This window comes from Gorilla gorilla, chromosome 8 (genome assembly GCF_029281585.2).
Source record: "Gorilla gorilla gorilla isolate KB3781 chromosome 8, NHGRI_mGorGor1-v2.1_pri, whole genome shotgun sequence".
Taxonomy (NCBI): Eukaryota; Metazoa; Chordata; class Mammalia; order Primates; family Hominidae; genus Gorilla; species Gorilla gorilla.
Genome location: NC_073232.2, coordinates 66,555,040 through 66,576,431, shown reverse-complemented (window position 1 = coordinate 66,576,431; position 21,392 = coordinate 66,555,040). Strand labels below are relative to the sequence as shown.

General features: G+C 48.2%; 1 protein-coding gene across 1 annotated transcript in view; it reads left to right on the top strand.

The window, feature by feature from the left end:
* The window catches only part of C8H10orf71 (chromosome 8 C10orf71 homolog), a 33,059-nt gene extending 19,067 nt beyond the window's left edge, over positions 1-13,992 (top strand). Inside the window, exon 3 of the mRNA XM_063710082.1 lies at positions 4,308-13,992. Coding sequence (XP_063566152.1) covers positions 4,454-8,761 — 4,308 coding nt within the window. The 5' untranslated portion in view covers positions 4,308-4,453 and the 3' untranslated portion in view covers positions 8,762-13,992. The remainder of the gene's footprint in view (positions 1-4,307) is intronic.
* Positions 13,993-21,392: the final 7,400 nt, after the last annotated feature.

Below are 21,392 nucleotides of genomic sequence, written 5' to 3'. Positions count from 1 at the left end.
AAAGAAATCAAGCAGTTTCTGGCTTCTTGTCTGCATTCAAGGCAGGAAGAAGAGCACTGACACAGCGGAGACAACAGGAATTGCTCCTTTGATTAGAAAGGCAGGAACTTTCACAGACTGCTGGCTGGCTGCTTCCATCCCTGTGACCACAGCCATGTCCTCTGGCCATGCTAGCTGCATGGGAGTCTGAAGACCGGAGCATGTGTCTTCTGCTGGGGAAGGCGTGGGCTTAGCCAGCCCTCAGGGTCTCCCCCACCCATCACGTGGGTTGATGCTCTCCCCTTGTATGCAGCCTTCTAAAAAGCATATGCTGTCATGAGTGTGTACTTTCCAGGGAGCCAGCAGCCTGCCTTTCAAGGTAGGGCTGAGGAGCATGTGCAGAGAGGCCTTCCCAGAGCAGGTCAGTAGCTACTCATCAGCTCATTCAGTCCACTAGAACTCAGGTCCCATCCTTTCTCCAGCTTAGTTCTGTCTTTCACAGAAACCAGTCAGTCTGCCAATGAATCAGCTTTGCTGACTCACCAGAGTGTTGTGGTCAAGAGACGGAAACAACAGACCCCAATGAAGCCTGGCCTCCAGGATGAAAGACAAACATTACTGACAGTCCAGCAGCTTTGAGCCTATGCCAGGATGAAAGACAAACATTACTGACAGTCCAGCAGCTTTGAGCCTATGCCAGGATGCTACCCCTAACCTCCTGGAACCTTGCAGTGAGGCCACATGATCCCCACTCTACAGAAACAAAGAATGGTTGCAATCTCACAGCACAGATACAGATGAGAGAGATGCACTGAGGCTGCTTGTGGCCAGCCCATGGTCACTCAGCAAGGGGATGTGGAGCCAGGCAGGATCTGGGGCTTCTGACATGTGGCCAGGCCTCCCTGATGGGAGTGCCTTCACCATCCATCCCCTGGAGCTCTGGCAGTGACTAAGGCCAGCCAAGCAAGAAGGGGAGAGCATAGCCTGCTCAGCTCTACTGCTGTGAATGGGAGTTCTCTGGCAGTGTTTGATCTGCCAGCTGAACACTTAACAGCACCCTGCCAGATGTCCACTCTTCCAGACACCCCTCACTTGCATCCACTCTGGGGTCAATACTTGCTATTTTATGTAACTTTTTATGTACCCATTCTCTTATCCCCTCCCCCAGGCCAGGCAATGTTCTAGGCAATGGGAGGTATGTGTCCCAGGGGAAGCCGTAAGTATTCCAGAAGGAAGCAGCATCCTCAGACAGGATCCACAAGAGAATGTTATGTAGCACCATGCACCCACCAGGATGGGTACTTTCAAAAAGAAAAAAAAAAAAAGCAGAAAATAACAAGTGTTGCGAGGATGTGGAGAAACTGGAACACTTGCCCAATCTTGGTTGAAATGAAAATTGGTACAGCCACTATGGAAAACAGTCTAGAAGTTCCTTAAAAATTTAAAAATAGAACAACCATATAATCCAGCAATTCCACTTCTGGGGTTATACCCGAAAGAATTGAAAGCAGGGTCTTTGAGAGATATTTGCACACCTACATTTGTGGCAACATTAATCACAATAGCCAAAATTTGGAAGCAACCCAAGTGTTCATCAATGGAGGAATACATAAGCAAAACGTGGTGTATATATATGTACACACACACAAGCTATATATATATATATATACACACATACATATATGTGGGTGTGTATGTATATGTATATCACACACACACACATATATAGTGGAATATTATTCAGCCTTGAAAATGAAATTCTGGCACATGCTACAACACAGATAAACCTCAAGGACATTATGCTAGAGAAATAAGCCAGTCACAGAAAGATAAATACTGTATGATTGCACTTTTATGAGCTTCCTGGAGTCATCAAATTCATAAAGACAAAAAGTGAAATGGTGGCTTCCAGGGGGGAGGGGAAATGGTAAGTTGTTGCTTAATGGGTAAAGAGTTTCAGTTTTGAAAGATGAAAGAGTCCTGGAGATTGATTGCACAAACATACGAATATACTTAACACTACTGAGTTGTATCTTAAAATTAATTCAAATGAAATGTTTATATTATGTGTATTTTGCCACTTAAAAAAGGAAAGGGCTATAACAGAGGTAACAGAGAATTAGGGAGTCCCCAGGGATGTAGAGTTGGGCACAATGGGCATGTTGCTGGAGCCCAGTCAGAGACTGGGGGAGGAGCCATAGCTATAGAGGATTGTGGTCCCCATGTCACAAGGCAGGAGGGGTGGAGAAATGCCAGGGACACTGGCTCCCCCTCCCACCAGGCTCCTGCCAGCACCTCTACTGGCCACCCCCACAGGCTGGTCCCAGAGGTAAGGGGCCCAGGTGATGCAGACTCTGGGGAGCGTATCCTCTTAGGGTGGTTCTGGGATGAGGGGCAATCAGCGAACAGACAACCCAGCAGTCCCCATATGCCTGGCACTGACAGTCTAATCATGGGATAGGCCACAAAGATGTAAACTTAATCTTCGATCATGCTTGGTACCATGAAGGAAATAAACCATGCACAGTGAGAGAGATGAGCAAGGAGGGAACACCCAGGGAATATCAGGGAAGGACTCTGCAAAAACACCACTGAACTTCAAGCACTGTATGGGTCTGATTCTGCAGAAGATCAGAACCAATAGGATGTGTGGCTATAGAGAGGGAGTGATTTATTTTAAGGAACTGGCTGGAGTGATTGTGAAGGCTGGCAAGTCCAAAATGGGAATAGCTGGAGACCCAGGAAGAGTTGATGACACAGCTCCAATCCAAAGATGATCCAAAGGCGGAAGTTCCTCTTCCTCAAGGGACTGTCTTTTTTTAAGCCATTTTATTGAGGTATGACTGGCATACAAAAAGCCACACATATTTAATGTGTACAGTTTGATGAGTTTGGAGATAAGTATGCACCCCATGAAGCCATCACCACAATCCATGCATAAACCTATCCATCACCTCCAAACATTTCCTCCCACCGCTTTTATTTATTATTTGTGTATGTGTGATAAGAGCATTTAACATAATGTCCTCAGCAAATTTCAAGCACATAACACGATATTGTTAACTACAGACACCTGCTGTACATCAGATCTCCAGAGCTAATTCATCCTGCATAACTGAAACGTTACATCCTTTGACAAATAACTCCCCCCTTCCCTGCTTCCCAGCCTCTGACAACCCCCACTCTACTCTGCTTCTATGAGTTTGACTAAGCTTCCTCAAGTAAGTGACATCATTCAGTGTTTGTCTTTCTGCGACTGGGTTGTTTCTCTTAACAAAATGTCCTCCAGTTTCACCCATGTTATCATAAATTTAAAAATTTCCTGCTTTTTTAAGGTTGAATAATTCCATTGTATGCACATACCACATTTTCTTTATCCATTCATCCATCAATGGAAATTTTGTTCACTTCTCTGTCTTGGCCACTGTGAGTAATGAACATGTGGGTGCAGATACTTTAAGATCCTAATTTCATTTCCTTTGGGCCTGTACCCAGATATGGGAATGTTGGATCATATAGTAGTTCTAGTCTTAATTTTTTGAGGAATCTTTATACTGTTTTCCAAAGTGACTACATCAATTTACATTTCCACCAACAGTGTACAGGGGTCCCCTTTTCTCCACATCCTTACCAATACTTGTCATCTTTTCTTTCTTTGATAATAGCCATCCTAACAGGCATGATGTGATATGTCATTGTGGCTTTGATCTGCATTTCCCTGATGGTTAGTGATGGTGAGCCCCTTTTTATATACCTGTTTGCCATTTCTATGTCTTCTTTGGAGAAATATCTGTTCAGTTTCTCTACCCATTTTTAAATCAGCGGGTTTGGGGTTTTGTTTCATTTTGTTTTGTTTGTTATTCGGTTGTAGGAGTTTCTCATGTATTTTGGAATATTAACCCTTTATCAGATACACAGTTTGAAAACATATTCTTCCATTCCGTAGAATACCTTTTCATTTTTGTGATTGTTTCCCTTGCTGTGCAGACGCTTTTGAATTGATGTAATCCCACTTGTCTATTTTTGTTTGTGTTGCTTGTGAATTCAGTCTTTTTACTCTTAGGGCCTTCAACTAATTAAATGAGGGCCACCTGCCTTATAGAAGATAAACTGCTTTACTTAAAGTCTACTGATTTTAGTGTTAATCACATCTAAAAAATACCTTCACAGAAACAGCTAGACCAGTCTACAGTCTAGACATATAGCAAGCTTGCCAAGTTTGACACATAAAATTAACCCTCACAGGCACCATTTTCCACCTGGACCAACACATATTCTTGTGTAGAGCTGTATACTTTGTTCACGCCCTGCACCTTTTTCTTTTGCAGAGAAAAAAAAAAAAATCCCCACTTTGCAATTGCATCTGGTCAATGAGAGGCTCTAGTTTTGGGGAAGAGGGAAACACCTAACCTTGACAGAATCATCACCAGAGACACCTGCTGGCTGACAAGGACAGCTTTCTTGGAGCCAACAGATGATGCAGGGAAATAAGAAGTGCACAGACGCGTTCAGCGACTCCTCCAGCATCGGCAGTGTGTTGGATGATGCAGACAGGGAGGTGAGCAGCCTAACAGACCGGGCATTCCGGAGCTTGTGCATCTCCGAGGACACATCCTTCCATGACTCCTATCTGGCTGTGTCCCCGGATATCACCCGACAGGTGTTTGGGACTTTTCACCAGAGAACAGTGGGCCACACCCAGAGGAAAAGTGGCATTTGGAGCCAGTTACCGTCACAGGGCACGGAACATTCGGGCTGGGCGGCCACCTTCCAACAGCTACCCAAGTACGTTCAGGGAGAGGAAAAGTACCCCAAAACCAGCCCCCCACCAACGCCAGTCCAGAGGAGACTGGAGGTGCCAGTTTCCGGCCTAAGGAGCAGCAACAAGCCTGTCTCCAAAGTATCAACACTAATTAAATCTTTCGACAGGACCGAGAGCCAACGTTGTGAGAGCAGGCCCACTGCCAGCAAGCCTCCAGCTCTGAAAAATCCTCCCAAATTCGCTCCTCTTCCAGAAAACAGTGTCAACTTCTGCTTCGATTCTGCCTTTCTGACAGTCAGGAGGGTGCCCGCTGAAGTTTCCAACACCCATCAGAACAGCTACCAGCCAGGCAGGAAGCACGGAGAACAGGAGTCCTCCAAGAATCCAGAAATGGCCTGTCATGGCTCCAGCAGCTTCCTCCCAGCAGCCAATGACACGGCCACCTTATCTGAGTCAAAGTTCCCCTCTCCACACCACAAGCCAGTCACGGGTGAGCCTGGGAGAGGCAAAGGTACCTTTCTGCACAGTGAAAATAGTGCTTTTGAGTCATGGAATGCCCACCAACCAAAGCTGCTGGAGAGAAAGGAGACAGCTGGAACCGTCCCAGAAAGCAAAGCTCCCAAGCACTATGGGGACACGACCTTGCTAAGAGAACCCTGTCCTCCTGAGTGCACAGTCTCTCCCTGCCAGGTCCAGGCCAGCTGCAGTCAGGAAGAGAACAGACTTGCAGCAGGGGCTCTGTCCACATCTGTACCCTGGGGGTGCAGGGATCCAGGAGCCCAGGTATTTGCTGTGGAAGGAAAAGCTCCCAGCTCACAGCCTGATTCTCAAGAGAAGCCAGCCCAGCCCCCATGGAGGAAGCCAAAGACTGGCAAAAAAGGGAAAGAAAGTCTACAGGATACTTCAGAAGAAAAGACACAGACCAACAGGAGAGGCCCACCTTTGTATACAAAACACAACCCCCAGGAACAGTTTTCAGAAAACAATGCTCTTGACCTGCCTGTGGAACCCAATGAACATTATGATCCCCCCTTTAACATCAGTAAGCTCCTGACCCCCATCATACCCAGCAAGCACGCCCTGGATTCAGCAGACAGCCAGCCGGCAGAGCGAACCCCATCACCCCCAGGACAGCTAAATGGATACCAAGAGAAGGAGCCCAGTGAATGTCAGTCTCGAGACAGCTACAAGTCCAAAGCCCCTAGCCTGCTGTTCAACCTCAAGGACGTGCGGAAGCGTGTTAAGAGCACATACAGTTCCTCACCTCTCTTGAAAGTGCTTGATGAGAAAACTAGAGCTAATGTTGATGGAAAGCAAGAACCTGTGAGCAACGGTGTCATCCTCCCCAATGGGCTTGAGGAAAGCCCTCCAAATGAGCTTTCTAAGGGGAGACCCGCTGATGACCCCACTGCATCACACATCAATCCCCAGAAGGACCCTACAGCTGACCCCAGTGAGCCCTCTGCAGAGAGCTATCTAACTCTTAGCACAGCTCTGACTATCGCCAAAGCCCCCTTCTATGTCAATGGGGAGGCTGCTGAGAGAAGCAGTTATGAGAACAAGGAGGTGGAAGGAGAGTTGGAGATGGGTCCTGCCGGATCCGGCTGGTGTCCAGACTCCAGGGAACACCGCCCCAGGAAACACCTCTCCCTGAGGCTTTGCAATAGGGATCCTGAGCCTGGAGGGGCTACAGAGAAAATGAAGACCCACCAGCTAGAGAATGGGCTCTCCAGATCTGTGTCCCAAGAGACAGAACCTGAGAGGGAAGCAGGACTTCAAAACACACATTTGAACCAGAAATTCTCCCCAGGGCCCCTCTCTCCTGAGGAGGAAGATGTGTTTTACAGTGACAGCCAATCCGATTTTATGCCAAGCCTCAAAGGTAAGGCCAAATTCAGCACCAGCTCTTCAGATCAATCCTTTGCCTCATTTGATGATCAGCAGAAGATGTGGTTTACTGAGAACCAGCGGGAAGACAGGAGGAAGGATGTGAGTGCAGGTGACAGTCAGAAGGATGAGAAGGAGAACGTGATGGGGAAGGATGAGCCGCAGTACTGTGCCTTAAGCAATGGGCACGCATGCCTGGAAGACCGCAGCCAGGGGGAAGCATTGCAAAGAGAAAGGGAAAGTGTGTCTGGAGGAAGAACCAGGAAGGCATCGGCAGAGGAAGCTAATTTCAGAGGCTCTTCGATTGGGGAAAATAAGGGCACGACCTTTTCACAGGCCAAAGACCTTACTCCCTCACCATCTTCTGCTTCAAACAGGCACATGCTGTTTACGATTAAAGACAACACCCTCAGAGCTACCCCTGTAATTAAACCTATCATGCTGCCTCTCCTGAGGACCATGTCCTTGGAGGACTCCCTCAGCAGTGGCCACAAAGAGGAGGAATTGCCAAGGCCAGAATGGGGTGAGGATCCTGGGTTTTGTGCCCCCGAAAACCAGGACATTCTTGGTACATCGACACCCACTAACACACGGGGCACACGTGTGAAGTGCATGGCCAACGAGGTCATGGAGGACCCTGGGCAGGGGTCGAGCATGGCCAGGATGGAGGCCTCTCAGCCAGCCCCAAAGGGGAATTTCCCATCTATGCCTCTGGTGAGAGAGGGGGACAGGGTGAAGCCACCACCAGATGCTGCACCTGGCCTTGTGGCAAGCAATTGCAAGAGCGGTTCTGCAGACCCAGGGAAGCTGGCAGCCCCATGGCACATCCCCACCATTGCTTTACCCGAGGGCGACATAGAAGACCAGCCACCCCCATGGCAGCCCGAAACCTGTTGGGAAGAGCAAACACCAGGTTTCAAGAGTCACTTTTTGTCCACACCCAGAGCAGGGCCCCCTGGCAGAAGACTGGTCCCCAGTGAGAGGGCGAATTCCCCCAACCCCGGCTCCCCGGGGGAGAGCAGTGCCTGCTCCCCTGCTGCCAGCAACATTTGGGAGGAGTCTTCCCAGGCCCCCGGAGGACCAGAGCTGCTTCCCGAGGAGCCCAATCAAGCCAGCCCCTGGGCCAGCTCCAGTCCTGCCAGGGTCACCCGGAGGGAGGACCTGACCCACGCCCTCGTGTGGGAGGGCGGCTCTGACCCCCTACTTGAGCTGTCGGCAGAAGACCTCCGGACCCTCTCTCCAAGAGGTTCATTGCTGGATGTGGCCACCAGCCCAGCAGGCACCCCTGGGAGACTTGAGCTTCCTGCACAGCTAGAGAGGACAGCAAGCAAGCCACCTGCAGTCCCACCCAAAACAGAGAAAGCCCTGCGGCGGGCAAAGAAGCTGGCAAGTAAGAGGAGGAAGACGGATCAGGGTCAGGAGAAGCATGGCGAGTCACAGGAGGGAAAGCCCTGCCCGGAGGACTTGGAGCAGACACAGCAAAGGCCGCTGTGCCCCAGAGAGAGGCCCCGACACGATTTCCCCGTGGTCCGTTCCCTGCCCCCTCCCGTGCACCGCCACTCCGTGTCCGGCTTCTCGGAGCCTGTCGGGAGGCGGCCCGGGGGCCCCCAGTCCCTCACACCCCTGCCCGCGTACCCCGCCACCCAGAAGGTCCTCCAGGATCCGCAGTCCGGGGAGTACTTTGTCTTCGACTTGCCACTCCAGGTGAAAATCAAGACCTTCTATGACCCAGAGACGGGCAAGTATGTCAAGGTCTCCATCCCGTCCTCCGAGGGGGCCTCCCCAGAGCCGCCCCCACCGGACGCCCTGGCCGCTCCCTATGTGCTGTACCCCGGCTTCCAGCCAGTGCCCGTGACGGCCTTGATGCCGCTGCGCTGCTCCTCTCAGCTCTCCGCGCCCACCTTCCTCAGGCAGGGCCCTCGTGCCTCCGCGGCCCGCGCCAGGCCCCAGAGTGTCCACGAGTCTGGACTACAGCTGGACCCAGGGCCTCACGGTGACTGCACCCCGCACTCTGCAGGCCAGCGCCCTCATGGTCCTCCCCAGAGCCCAGGAGAGGAGGGTGCAGAAGCTCCAGGCCTGGGCATCATCTCCACTGACGACCTAGAGGACTTTGCCACAGAAGGCATTTCTTGAGTTACTGCAGGCTGTCCCCCACCCCCAGATGAACCCAGAGGAGCTTACTTCCCCCTCCCCCAAAACAAGCGACACACACCCACACACACACACATACACACCCACACACACACACACACACACATGATCGTCAACACACACTTAGCCTTTTTAGATCCATAAAGTCCAGAAGGCAGTAGGGATCCCAAGACGACCTCACCCAAAGGGCTCCCTGGCTCTCCTCTGATGGAGGGGCGCTGCTTGCTTGGCCCGGTCCCCTCCGTGCCAGTTCCCAGGTGCACTCTACTCCAGCCCTTCTCCCTCCCTCCCTTCCTCCCTCTCCTGGCCCGCCCTGCTCTTCCCTGGCCCTGCAAATTAGGTGGGTGTGGCAAGGGCACCGCCTGGTCCCAAGGGTCCCTCTGTAACCACACCCACCCACTCACTTGTAGGCTCCTTGATGAGCAAACCCCTGAGGCCCCCAGCTCAGACTCAGCAGGCATTCAGGTCAACTCAGGCAGACTGGCTAAGGACCAGCCCAGGGCAATTTTGCAGAAATGATCATTTGCATAGAATGGGTTTCCTTCACAGGGAGAAACTTGCCTCTGAAAGCTATTTTCTGATCAAGAAAAGGCCCACTTTTTAAAAAGTGAAACAAGTTTGCAGATACGGTTCTCTTCCTGGACTCCTGTCTTCCTTCTGCGGGCAGTAGGGGTCAGGGCTAACAGAGCCACCTCCCTGTCTACCACAGTCTGAGTCTGGCATCCCACCTTGTCCCTTCAACACCTGTCCATGCCTTCGCAGGGCCAGGCCTTCCAGTGGGTCCTGACTGCCCTGATTTAGTAACCAGTACCTGTGCCCTCCACTCAAAAAGAAAGTGTGTTCACACCCTCACCCCCCATCAGTTCCTGACCTTTGGGGATTTGGAGGGAAGTGCTGGGATTAACTGAAGAGTTTGAGAGTTTTACCTAATGAAACGGGTCCACTGGCCCAACACAGTAAAGCCAAAATCCACACTGAGGTTTGCAGTGGGAGAAAGGAGGGTGTTTATTTGCAGGGCACCAAGCAAGGGGAATCAGGCAGCTCACGCTTAAAACCCGACCTCCCCCGTGGCTTGCAAGCATGGATTTTTAATGGCAAGGGAAATGTTCAGGAAAGCCAAAGTTACAGGTGAAATTGTAAATCAACACATGGAGGGTACACATTGGTTTGGCCTAAAAAGGCAGGATATCTTGAACCAGGGACTTACGGGTCATAGGGTGGAGTCAAACATTTTCTGAATTGCAAATTGGTTACGGAAGAGAAACTTTGTTTTGAAATTTGGGTTAGCAGAAAGGAATGTTAGCTCTCGCTTGTGGGTGGGACTTCCCCCAGGCCCCCCAGGAAGAAGTTTGGAACAAAGAGCCTTGCTCAGAGTTCAGTCCTCAGCTCCCTCTTCTCTGAGGTCTCTGTGCCAGTGGATGCATTTGGTGGGGGTCTGGGTTTCTGAAAAACAACTCGGAGTCAGAAGTTGAGATGTTCTTTTTAATTTCCAGAGGGAACAAAACACCCCAGGACTCTGGCTTCCTTAGCTGTTGTTTTAGGTTACTATTACCTTCCTGCTTATCAAGTTGCTCATTGGCTTCTCAGGGCTAGCTAGGTGCCTGGAATTTCCCTTGAAGGAAACCAAGATTTTCCTGTATTTCCATGGTTGGGGAGGGGTCCCTGCTCGATCTTCAGAGCAGGTGCCCTCTCGCAGGCAGCCGGCTAGGAAGGAAACCAGCACCCAGGGTATTGATAGGTTTCCATGCCACGGCTTCTACAGAAGCCTCTTAATTCTTGTTCTACTGGAAACACAGGGCAAAATTTGCCTCCCTCTTTGTTTAGAAACCTCAGCTGCTGCCAGGACTATGCTGCCCAGGGCCCAGGGGACCATGCAAGATGCATCGTCCTTGTCCTGTTGGCAAAGGCGCCATTTCCACACTGGGAGGATGGGGAGGCATTCAGTAAACCAAGTCCCAGACTCACACAAATACAGGGGCTTTGATTTGGATTCAAGATTTTATACCTTTTTGTTTTCCCAACAAGTGCAGCCACACCTGATTTTCATTGTGAAAATACCACACAATGCCCCCTCCTTTCCCCCCAACCAATGCCCTTCAGTTTGGCCACACCCGTTGCCAGCCACGCAACCAGCCAGGAGTGCAAGCAGATCACTATCCCAAAATCTGGTTCCCAGGAGTCGCTCACTGGGTGCAAGCGACAAGAACAAAGCTGCATTTTGGCCTGCCTCCAAATCACCTCAAGCATCCTCTCCACTTTGTTTTCATCTCACTAAAACATGAGAAGGAATATCTCATTTTGCAATTCTCAGGGCCCAAGGAAAAGAATTGTCTAACGAAGGAAGAGTCCATCTGTTCAATAAGAACCACGGTTATAGTAACTATGTCCCCACAGGAGAAAATATTACTTTGGGGAACTTATTTTGGGGAAGTGGTCTTCTTCCTTAGAACCAATATTGGCAAGGCTGTGGGTAGAACTAAACACATAAAGACTTGCTCCCAGCAAGTCAGCTAGAAGGACGCCTCACTCCCTTACAGCAATGGGCCTGTCTTCCTGAAGCACATAATGCCTCCAGGGAACACAAGCAGAGAGTCTCCATCCAGTGAAGCCCAACTCACTAGCCAGTGATGTTTTCCTCTTTCCATTTGCTCCTGAGGGAGGTCGTGTATGCCTTCTTCCTTCCTCACTCCCTCCTTCTTTCTCCCTTCCTTGTTTCCCTCCCTCTCTCCTTCTCTCTCTTCCTTTCTTCTTTCCTCCCTCCCTTTTACAAACATTTGCACTGTGCCAGGCACTTTGATGGGCGCTGATGGTACCATGACAATAAGATCTGGTCTCTGCACTCAAGGAGTTAAAATCTAACAGAGAAGAAAGATAATTACAATCCCACATGTTATGTAATTTAATAGGTTGCTCTGAGGAACACCTAACTTGCTCTGGCTTCAGGGGTTGGCACCTGAGCCAAGTCAAGAAACACAAAGCTGTCCATTAATTTATGAAAAAATTCAGAATTTCCCCAGCTTTAATCTATCAAAGATGACATTGATTAAATACTAATAGATTTGTCTTGCCATATCAAAGCATATTAATTTAGCTAACTGTTCATCAGCATTTCTAATCAGCACAAAAGCTGAACCAGTGTAGCCTCACAGGATAGACCTTGGTTGATACGTCCTTCAGCTTCTGAATTGATATTTCACTCACAGAGGTTGCCCAGCAAAACCACTATTTCTGCCATTGTGTTTAGTAGGACAGTGGTGAGATTTATGAGAACATGTTGTTTGTGGAAATTACAGATGTTGTCTGCATCTTCTGTGTAGTACCCTGGCCCTTTTCTATGAGTATGACCCCTCTAAATGTCTCCTGGGGAGAGGACATGGAGGTGGAGCACCTCCAGGAAACAGTTGAAGGTCCCGGGTTGTTCAACTAAACATGACCAAGGGCGCACATTGTCAAGCATGTACCATGCGCTGGCCCATGAGTGGGGAGCTTGAGCCTGGACTTGGTCCTCCCAGCAAACCCTTGAGAGAGGCCCTCATTAGCCTCATTTTACTGTAAAGGAAACAAAGGTGCCAGGATGGGATGTAACTGCCCACGGTCACAGAGCCACTAAGTGAGGGGCCATGCCAGGGTCTTGGGCCCCTCTTACTTCTAGGTGGACTCTTTAATACTCAACCAGTACTTCGTAAGTGCGGTCCCTGGAGCAGCAGCCTCCACATCACCAGGGGCTTGTGAGAAGTCCAGAATCCCTATCTCCATCTTCACAAGCTTCCCTGGGTGGTTGATCCATTTGTGCATTGAATTCTAAGTGCTGTCAGTCTCTGCTTAGCCTGTATAAATTTTGGGGAGGTGCATTGGATGTCTTCATGTCTCCACAGCAATGTCTTGTGCAAAGGAAGAGAGCAGCACATCTAGGTGGGGGAGTTGCAGGGAGATGATTGACACTCAATGTGAGAAAGGCATCTCTGAGGACGAGCATCATCTTTTTTTTTTTAATTTGAGACAGAGTCTCACTCTGTTGCCCAGGCTGGAGTGCAGTGGCTCGATCTCAGCTCACTGCAACCTCTGCCTCCCAGATTCAAGCAATTCTGCTGCCTCAGCTTCCTGAGTAGTTGAGATTACAAGTGCGTACTACCGCACCTGGCTAATTTTTGTATTTTTAGTAGTGACGAGGTTTTGCCATGTTGCCAGGCTGGTCTCGAACTCCTGACCTCAAGTGATCCACCCACACTGGCCACCCTAAGTGCTGGGAGTACAGGCGTGAGCCACGACATCCAGCCACTAGGATCGTCTTGACATTATGTCAACTGCTAGGGATAACTGACCTCCCTGCCACTGGAAATGTACAATGGAAGCTGATGACGCCTTTCCTAAGACAAGGATGGACTCAGGTATCAGAAGGGACCTAACTATCTTTTGGGACCCCAGGCTACTTTTGGGGCCCCAGTATGCCACCGGCAAGGATGCAAGGTCTCAACAAGGGGTGGCCATAGGCACACGATGGAAAACATTTGCATACAAAAGGGGAGCTCTGTGGCAAAACCTGAACTCTGTGCATGTAGGAAACATTTTGGCCTAGATACACCATGAAGTTGAACACACCTGTTTGTACAGGTCTTCCAAATCATTCAGATGTGAAGTCCAAAGTGAGTGGAGCAAACTCGGAGCCACATCCTTGAGCTTGTCACCACCAGAGTCTTGTTTAGGCTTCCTCAGTGTCACCTCACAGAGCCGCCTGAGCAGAGGGCTCTTCCCTTCCACCAGGTGGATGGGTGGGCTCCTCCCTTAGCTGCTGGCTTCTAGCAGAATGCTCCAGCCTGCCTGGGCCTCAGAATCATCTGTGCACTTGTTAACACTTGTTATTCATCCCAGCCCTATTTCCAATTCACCTCATCAGATTCTCCAAGTGTGGGAAAGAGTCAATGCAGAGGTGCAAATTCCCGGGAATTTCTGGTTAAACCAGTCTCACAAATGCCACTCCGGAGCACAGTTCCACATCTGGGCCCCACATACTGGCCAGGAGCTGCCAGGCCCAGAGTTCTGCTCAGGAGACACCCTCCTGTGGAAGGTTATGTGGAGGTAGGACCTGGGGCAAGAAGAACTCAGAGGCATTACTTTCTCCATGTGGAAGCGGTGAACAGGGAAAGGCATGACAGCCCTTGAGGGCCACCCAGTGCAGCCTCCAGCCCTGTGCAGAGCCACCTGGCCTGCTTCCTGCTGCCACACTTTCCTCTCCTCCTCCAGGTGTGCCCCAAAGCTCTATCAGGAGGCTACTCTTCCACAGAAGGGAGGAGGGGCATTGTTAGAAATAAAGACTTCCCTTTGAAGGAAAGTTCAAACTTTCCCTCTGAAGGTTCCATAATTGAATCTGCTGAGATAAACTGACAATAGACAGATTAACCAGAGAAAAGGCCTACAAATTTATTAACATGCAAGCCCAGGGGAGTTGCACGAAGTGTGCAACTCTAAGAAAAACCAGATGGTTGAAACTTAAATATCCTCTTCGTAGAGGAGAGGGAGTTGGGGGTTGCAATTCTGAGGAAGAGTAAATGATTTTTTAGGGAAGATAAATGGGTCCAAAGAACAGACAATGGCCTAGAGCAAAGTTCCCCTGGGTCCTGGGTGTGGTATCCACTCCAGTCTTCTTTCCAAGCCTTCTTTCCTGTAAGTTCATCTCTGTTTGACAAGCTAGGGAAGGGAGTCCAAGACAACTGCATTCCTTCTGGAGGAACTTCCCTTAGTCAAGAAAACCCCTCCTTGCCCTTTGGGAGAGGCAAAGAGGTGTGGGACAGGGTCTAGAGAAGGTCAGAGGGACTTTGGTTCTGGGGCTGCTTTTTCAGTTCAAAGTATTCAGCATGTCAACGCACCACACTTTAGGGTAACACTTTAAACTGGGTGAAGCCTGGGGCTCTGACCTACGCAAGTAGATGTCCGAGGATGAAGGTGCTCCACTAACCACTATCCCCAAACCGGGAGTTAACCTTCTTGTGCTCATCATTTGCCAAACTGTGGTTTAGTTTTTAAGTCTTTGCATTGTCTCAGAATTTTCCTCGAGCCTCAGCTTGCTCTGGGCACTGTCACATGGATGCCATTTCCCTGGGTCCTTGTCTGGCATCAGTCCTGCTCCTGGGTCCCAGCCCCAACTCCCATCCCTTGTGGCCATCCTTCCTGAGCTTTAGAGCCCTCCCTTAGGCCCCTTCATGAGAACATTGTCAGCACCTGCCTTCCTGTCATTCGTGATCATTCTTCTATTTTCCTCTGAATTTGGAAACCTTTGGCTCGTGTGGTCCTCTTTCCCATTTACAAAGGCCATATATGTCACCAGTCTCCTTCGGCATTCCCGTGCTTTCACAAGCCCATTCCTCCTCACTGATGTAGCCTGAAAGAGTCAGCAGGCCAAGTCAATAGTTAATCGAACAGTTGGCTTCTAGCAGAGACTGCCAGCCAGTGCTGACAGTAGTGGAGACCTCGTTGCTGCTTTCTTGCACTTGTAGTCTTCATGTACTTGTGTGAGGAGTGACCCCTGCACAGGGCAAGATGATCGCAGTGCCCCCACCCCCCATCTGTCCTGACTCACACACAGTTACTACATCTCCATGCACAGGGCAAGTTGATCTCAGTGGGCGCCCCCATCTGTTCTGACCCACACACAGTTACCACATCTCCACTGTCCAATGTGCTGGTTTCCCAAAAGGCGGATACCTCTTGATTGAAATCTTTTGACCAATGCTCCACATCACTAATCATTAGGGAAATGTAAATCAGAACCACAATAAGATACCACCTTATACCCAATGGATGGCTACTATCAAAAAGAAAATGGAAAATAGCAAGTGTTGGCGAGGGTGTAGAGAAATTGTACACTGCCTGGTGGTCCAAGCCATAGTCCTGGTTGCCATCCTACCTGCTCCCAATCTCTTGCCCCCCAATTCAGTTAGGCCTCAAACCTGTCAATTATACCTCCAGGTATTTATCAGTCCATCATCCATCTGCACCCACCATCATCCCTCACAGGACTGTTGCTGGCATCTCTTCACTGCTCCCACTTCTATTACGACCTCCTTCCCAACTGCTCCCACAGGGTAGCCTGAGGTCCTGATTAATGCACCTTCCTGATCCAGGAAGTACCAAAATGTTCCTGCTCACCTCAGGATAGAGCTGGGCTCCAGGGCACAGCTTGCAAGGTCATCATGCATTGGAGTCTCCATCCTCTCCAGCCTCATCGCCTGCCTGTCCGTACAGCTTCTTTACACCTCGGCTTCCTGGAGCTTCTCCAAGATGACCAAACAGACCATTTCCAGCCCTTTCCACATGCCCTTTCTTCTGTGGCTGTGTTAAACTCCCCCTGCCTCAGAAGGTGAGAAACTTTGACCCCCTCCGTCAAAGGTGGGAAAACACCATGCCACTTCTGCTGGTCCTCTGGGATACACACTTCTGAAGTCCCAGTGGCCACAGAGGCAGTCTGTGTATCCTAGGTCACTCCACCATAAGGAAAGCCACATCAGCCCATATGGAGAGATGGTCTGGAGGGGCCCTGGGACCGTTTGTACGAGAGGGTATACTAGGCTGGTTTTGTGTGTGTGTGTTTTTTGGTTTTTTGGTTTTCTGTTTTTGTTTTTGTTTTGAGAAGGAGTCTCACTCTTTGCCCAGACTGGAGTGCAGTGGCTCAATCTTGGCTTATTGCAACCTCCGCCTCCTGGGTTCAAGTGATTCTCCTGCCTCAGCTTCCTGAGTAGCTGGGACTACAGGCAGGAGCCACGATGGCCAGGTAAGTTTTGTATTTTTAGTAGAGTTTCACCATGTTGGCCAAGCTGGTCTCGAACTCCTGATCTCAAGTGATCCACCCACTTCACCTTCCCAAATTGCTGGGATTACAGGTGTGATGATTGCTATGAAGAAATACCTGGGGCTGGGTCATTTATAAAGAAAAGAGGTTTAATTGGCTCACAGTTCTGCAGGCTGTACAGGAAGCATAGCAGTATCTGCTTCTGGACAGTGAGGTGGGGGATCTAAGGAAGTTTCCAGTCATGGCAGAAGGCAAAGCAGGGGCAGGCACGTCACATGGCAAAGGCAGAAGCAAGAGAGAGAGTGGTGGGGGAGATGCCACACACATTTAAGTGACTAGATCTCACGAGACCTCACTATCATGAAGACAACACCAAGCCATGAGGGATCTGCCCCCATGACCCAAACACTTCCCACCAGGCCCCATCTCCAACACTGAGGATTACAATTCAACATGAGATTTGGGTGGGGACATATATTCAAAGCATATCAGAAGGAGAGGTGGCCAGCCAGTTAGGCATGCTCATCCATACTGTTTCAGCTCCATCCATGGGCTGACAGAGACCAGGTTCCTGGCTCACAAAGCTGTGAAAAGCAATGAAGATTGTTGTTATTTTTACTCTAAGCCACTAGGTTTTAGAGTGCTTTATGACACAGCAACAGATAACCAGAGCCCTCTCTTTCTCCCAGTCTCCCTTCCCTCTCTACCCTCACACAGTCCCTGAAACCTCACCCTCTTCCAGCCTTCTCTTGTCCACTCCCTGTGGGTCCTGACCTACAGCCTTCTCTTGACTACTTCCTGTGGGTCCTGACCTACTGCCTTCTCTTATCTGCTTCCTGTGGGTCCTGACCTGCAGCCTCCTCTTGTCTACTTCCTGTGGGTCCTGACCTACAACCTTCTCTTGACTACTTCCTGTGGGTCCTGACCTACAACATTCTCTTGACTACTTCCTGTGGGTCCTGACCTGCATAGAGCCTTCTCCTGACTATTTCCCTTGAGTCATGACCTACATACAGCCTTCTCTTGACTACTTCCTGTGGGTCCTGACCTACAGCCTTCTCTTGACTACTTCCTGTAGGTCCTGACCTACAGCCTTCTCTTGACTACTTCCTGTGGATCCTGACCTACAACATTCTCTTGACTACTTCCTGTGGGTCATGACTTACAGCTTTCTTTTGTTCACTTCTTGTAGATTCTAACATACAGCCTTCTCTTGTCTGTTCCCTGTGGATTCTAATCTACAGCCTTCTTTTTTCTAAACTATATGGATCCTAATCTTACAACTTTCTCTTATTTACTTCCTAAGGATCCTAACTTTATAGCCCTCTCTTTTCTACCTCCTGTGGATCCTAACCCTACAGCTTCCTTTTGTCTGATTTCTACACATCCTAACCTTACAGTCTTTAATGTCTTATTTCTACAGATCCTAATCTTACAGCCCTCTCTGGCCTAATTCTTACAGATCCCAACCTTATAACCTTCTCTTGTCTAATTTCTCCAGAGTTTAACCTTGCAGTCTTTTCTAATTTCTAGAGACCCAAAACAGATAGCCTTCTCTTGTATATCTATTATGTACCTTAAAGTACCCTGATTAGATGTCATGTCCCTCTAGGAGGCTGTCCCTGATGCCTTAACTCCTAACCACGCACCTCACCTTCTTAGTCCACCAGCACTGTGTACTTCTCCCATCATTGGACATATTGTCATTGCCTATTTAAGTGTTTGTCTTCCTAACTCAGGCAATGGTCAGTTTTGGAGGAAGCAATCTTGCCTATCCACATCATGTTGTATCCCCAGAGGCTAACACAGTGCCAGGTACAAGGTAGGCAACTAGTAAACATCTTTCAACTCTTATGTCGAGTTTTTATTTTCTTATTTTAAATTGTTAGGTTGAAGCCAGTAAGAAGAATTTTTTGGAAGAGTAACCAATGCCATATTGATTGTGTTTCTTCACTTTACCCAACTAGCTGTTGGACACCATGTAGATGAGCTCCGGTTCCAAGTCACAGTGAGTGCTTTCCCCCAAACCCCCATGTGGTTTCTAGACTGAACCCCACAGATGAGATCTCAGGTATCCAAGAACAGGCGTCCTGCAATGTAACCCCTACGTAAGTACTTACATCTAACTAATGTTCTTTGATGAGAAATGTCATGCCTGCCAAGAAAAGGAGGCCAAAAGTCTTGCCCAGCACTCACAACAACATCCAAAGCTCAAATTAGAACTGAAGTATTATTTGGTTTTGTTACGATGAAATGATGAAGACATTAGGCAAATTGTATTAAGTGAAAGTGGTGGATATGCCTGAATTCTGTGTTTATTACCACAGGGATAATTCAGCTTCAGACTACAGTCTTCATTGTGTTTGTTTACCAAGTGGGAAGGCCAGGTTAGTACAGATGTGCTTTTAACTTTTAAGTCACCTAAGAAAAAACAGGGGTGCTATTCTTCAGGACCAGGAGGGTAAATTAAGATAGTTATTTTATTTCTCTTCTCATTCAATCCAATGAATCTAATTTTAGTTTCATAGATGGAGAAATAAATATTATCACAGGAAAAATGGCTCCAAAAGGTAAACGGCATCACTACCCAAAACATCCACACACACATGTTTAAATCTGTGGGTAGAATTTGAACACTATGAAGCACAGAGGAGCTTTCAAAACTTCTAGAGCATCTAAAGGATGCTTTACATGTTCATATCTCAATCAATTTTTCTATGAGTTTTTGAAACAGGTGGCTTTAAAGGTCAAATCGGGTGGCTTTTAGGAAGCCAAATTAGCCGCTAAGAATTTTTTAATGTCCCAGAAAATTCCAACAGCTTCCTTTGAGCAAGTTCTTGAGGCTCCAAAAACTTTAAACCAGCTGACCCAGCTAAATGAATTTGTTGAAGGAACCCAGACCACTCTGAGTTCCTACAGCATATTATCATTACTGACAAGGATGGGCCCACCCAGCTCCCACACTCTGCAAGGGTCAGGGGTGGGGCAGAAGCCACCAGAAGCAAGGAGAAAGTAGGAAGAAATTCCCTCCAAAAAATGCCGACATCATATTACATTCTAGTCTCAGTCCTCCAGACTGTTGGCAGAAGATGCTAAAGGCTATGGTTTGATTATGGCCCCCAAAGTCCATGTGTTGGCAATTTATTGCCCAATGCAACTATGTTGAAAGGTGGAACATTTAGGAAGTGATTAGGTCATGAGGGCTCTACCCTCATGAATGGATTAATACTGTTACCTCAGGAGTTGGTTCCTGATGAAAGGATGAGTGTGGCCCCCTTTCCTCTCTCACACACATGGCCCCTGAGCCAGGTGATGCCTTCTGCTATGCTATGATGCTGCAAGAAGGCCCTTAGCAGATGCAGCCCCTTGATCTTGAACTTCCTAGCCTCCAGAACTATGAGCCAAATAAACTCTATTGTTTACAAATTATCAAGTCTGTGGTATTTTGTTATAGCAGCACAAAATGGACTAAGAAGCTAAGGGTAAGGGTTTTTCTAAGTAAACCTGAGCCCTATGTTGATGGCTGTAGAGAGGATTTACTAGGTATGAGTCTTTCCTCTCTGCCACTTAGGCAGGGACTCCAGCAACCCAGGTGAGATGTGTCCTTTCAAGGTATCATCATCAGTAGACCCATAAAATTGGGTCATTCTGATTTACGCCAAAAGCCTTTTCAACCGTTAATGGGAATTTTGTATCAAAAGGATATGAATAATTTTATCATACTCCATGAATAAGCTCTTAGCTGAATTTACCAGTCACTAAAATTAACCACCAAAACTAACTGAACTATACATCACGAAGGCATGTCTCTTCTGTCTTCCCTTCCTTCTGCATGAAAAAACTAAACAATTTTTAGATATTGGGCAATAGGCAGCATAGGACTGGAATCCTGAAGAGAGGGCACAAGCACAAGGTAAGTCCCAGGATTTTACCAGCTTATTATCTGAAGGAAATTTTCAGGCTGCGATGCAGGGAGGGGAAACCCAACAAAAGCCTGGTGGTTTGTCTTTGTAGCCACAGAGATCAGAGTTTGAAGAGACCCAAAAAGCCAGAATCTGCAGGGCAGAATGCTGGGGAGAAGGAAGCGTCACAGAAGGAAAGCTTTGGAAATATGCAGAGGGGTCTTCTCAAGTCTTGGGCTTAGTAGTGATATACATATATGTGAGAAGAAACTGCTAGGAAGTGAAGTACCAGTAATGCATATGCAGAATAATCCCCAGGGCTCATACAAAGCTGGGAATAGTTCATGTCCCATCCATCAGAGTGGAAATACCTCACAAGACACAGGTCATTGACTAGAATCTTCAGAAGGGTATCACTTTGGAATGAAGCTAAATAAGTCTTAGAATAAAGGCTTACTGGCTCTACCTTTTAGAAAGCTTGAAAGCAAGCTTGAAATCTGCAGTGTCCTATAGGGTAGCCACTAGCCAAATGTGGCTGTTTTAAATTAAATGAAATTCAAAGTTTAGTTACTCAGTTGTACTAGCTAAATAAAAAGTGTTCACAAGACACATGTGAGTAGTGGCTATCCTTCTGGACAGTTTATAGAACATTTATCAAAATAAGTTCTAAAGGATCCAACTAACTTCAAGTAACTTAGTTGTTTCACCATACAAAATATGACTCCATTTAGAAGAATACAACAAAATCCAGCAATTTTCAGTAGCCAATCAAATATTACCAGGCATGCAAAAAGCAGAAAAACACAACTCGTAATCAGGTAAAAGAATTCACTCAATAGAAACATACCCTAAATGAAAGAAATAATAAACAACCAGACAAAAGCATTCAAACGACTATAATAAACATGTTCTATACATTCCAGAATGT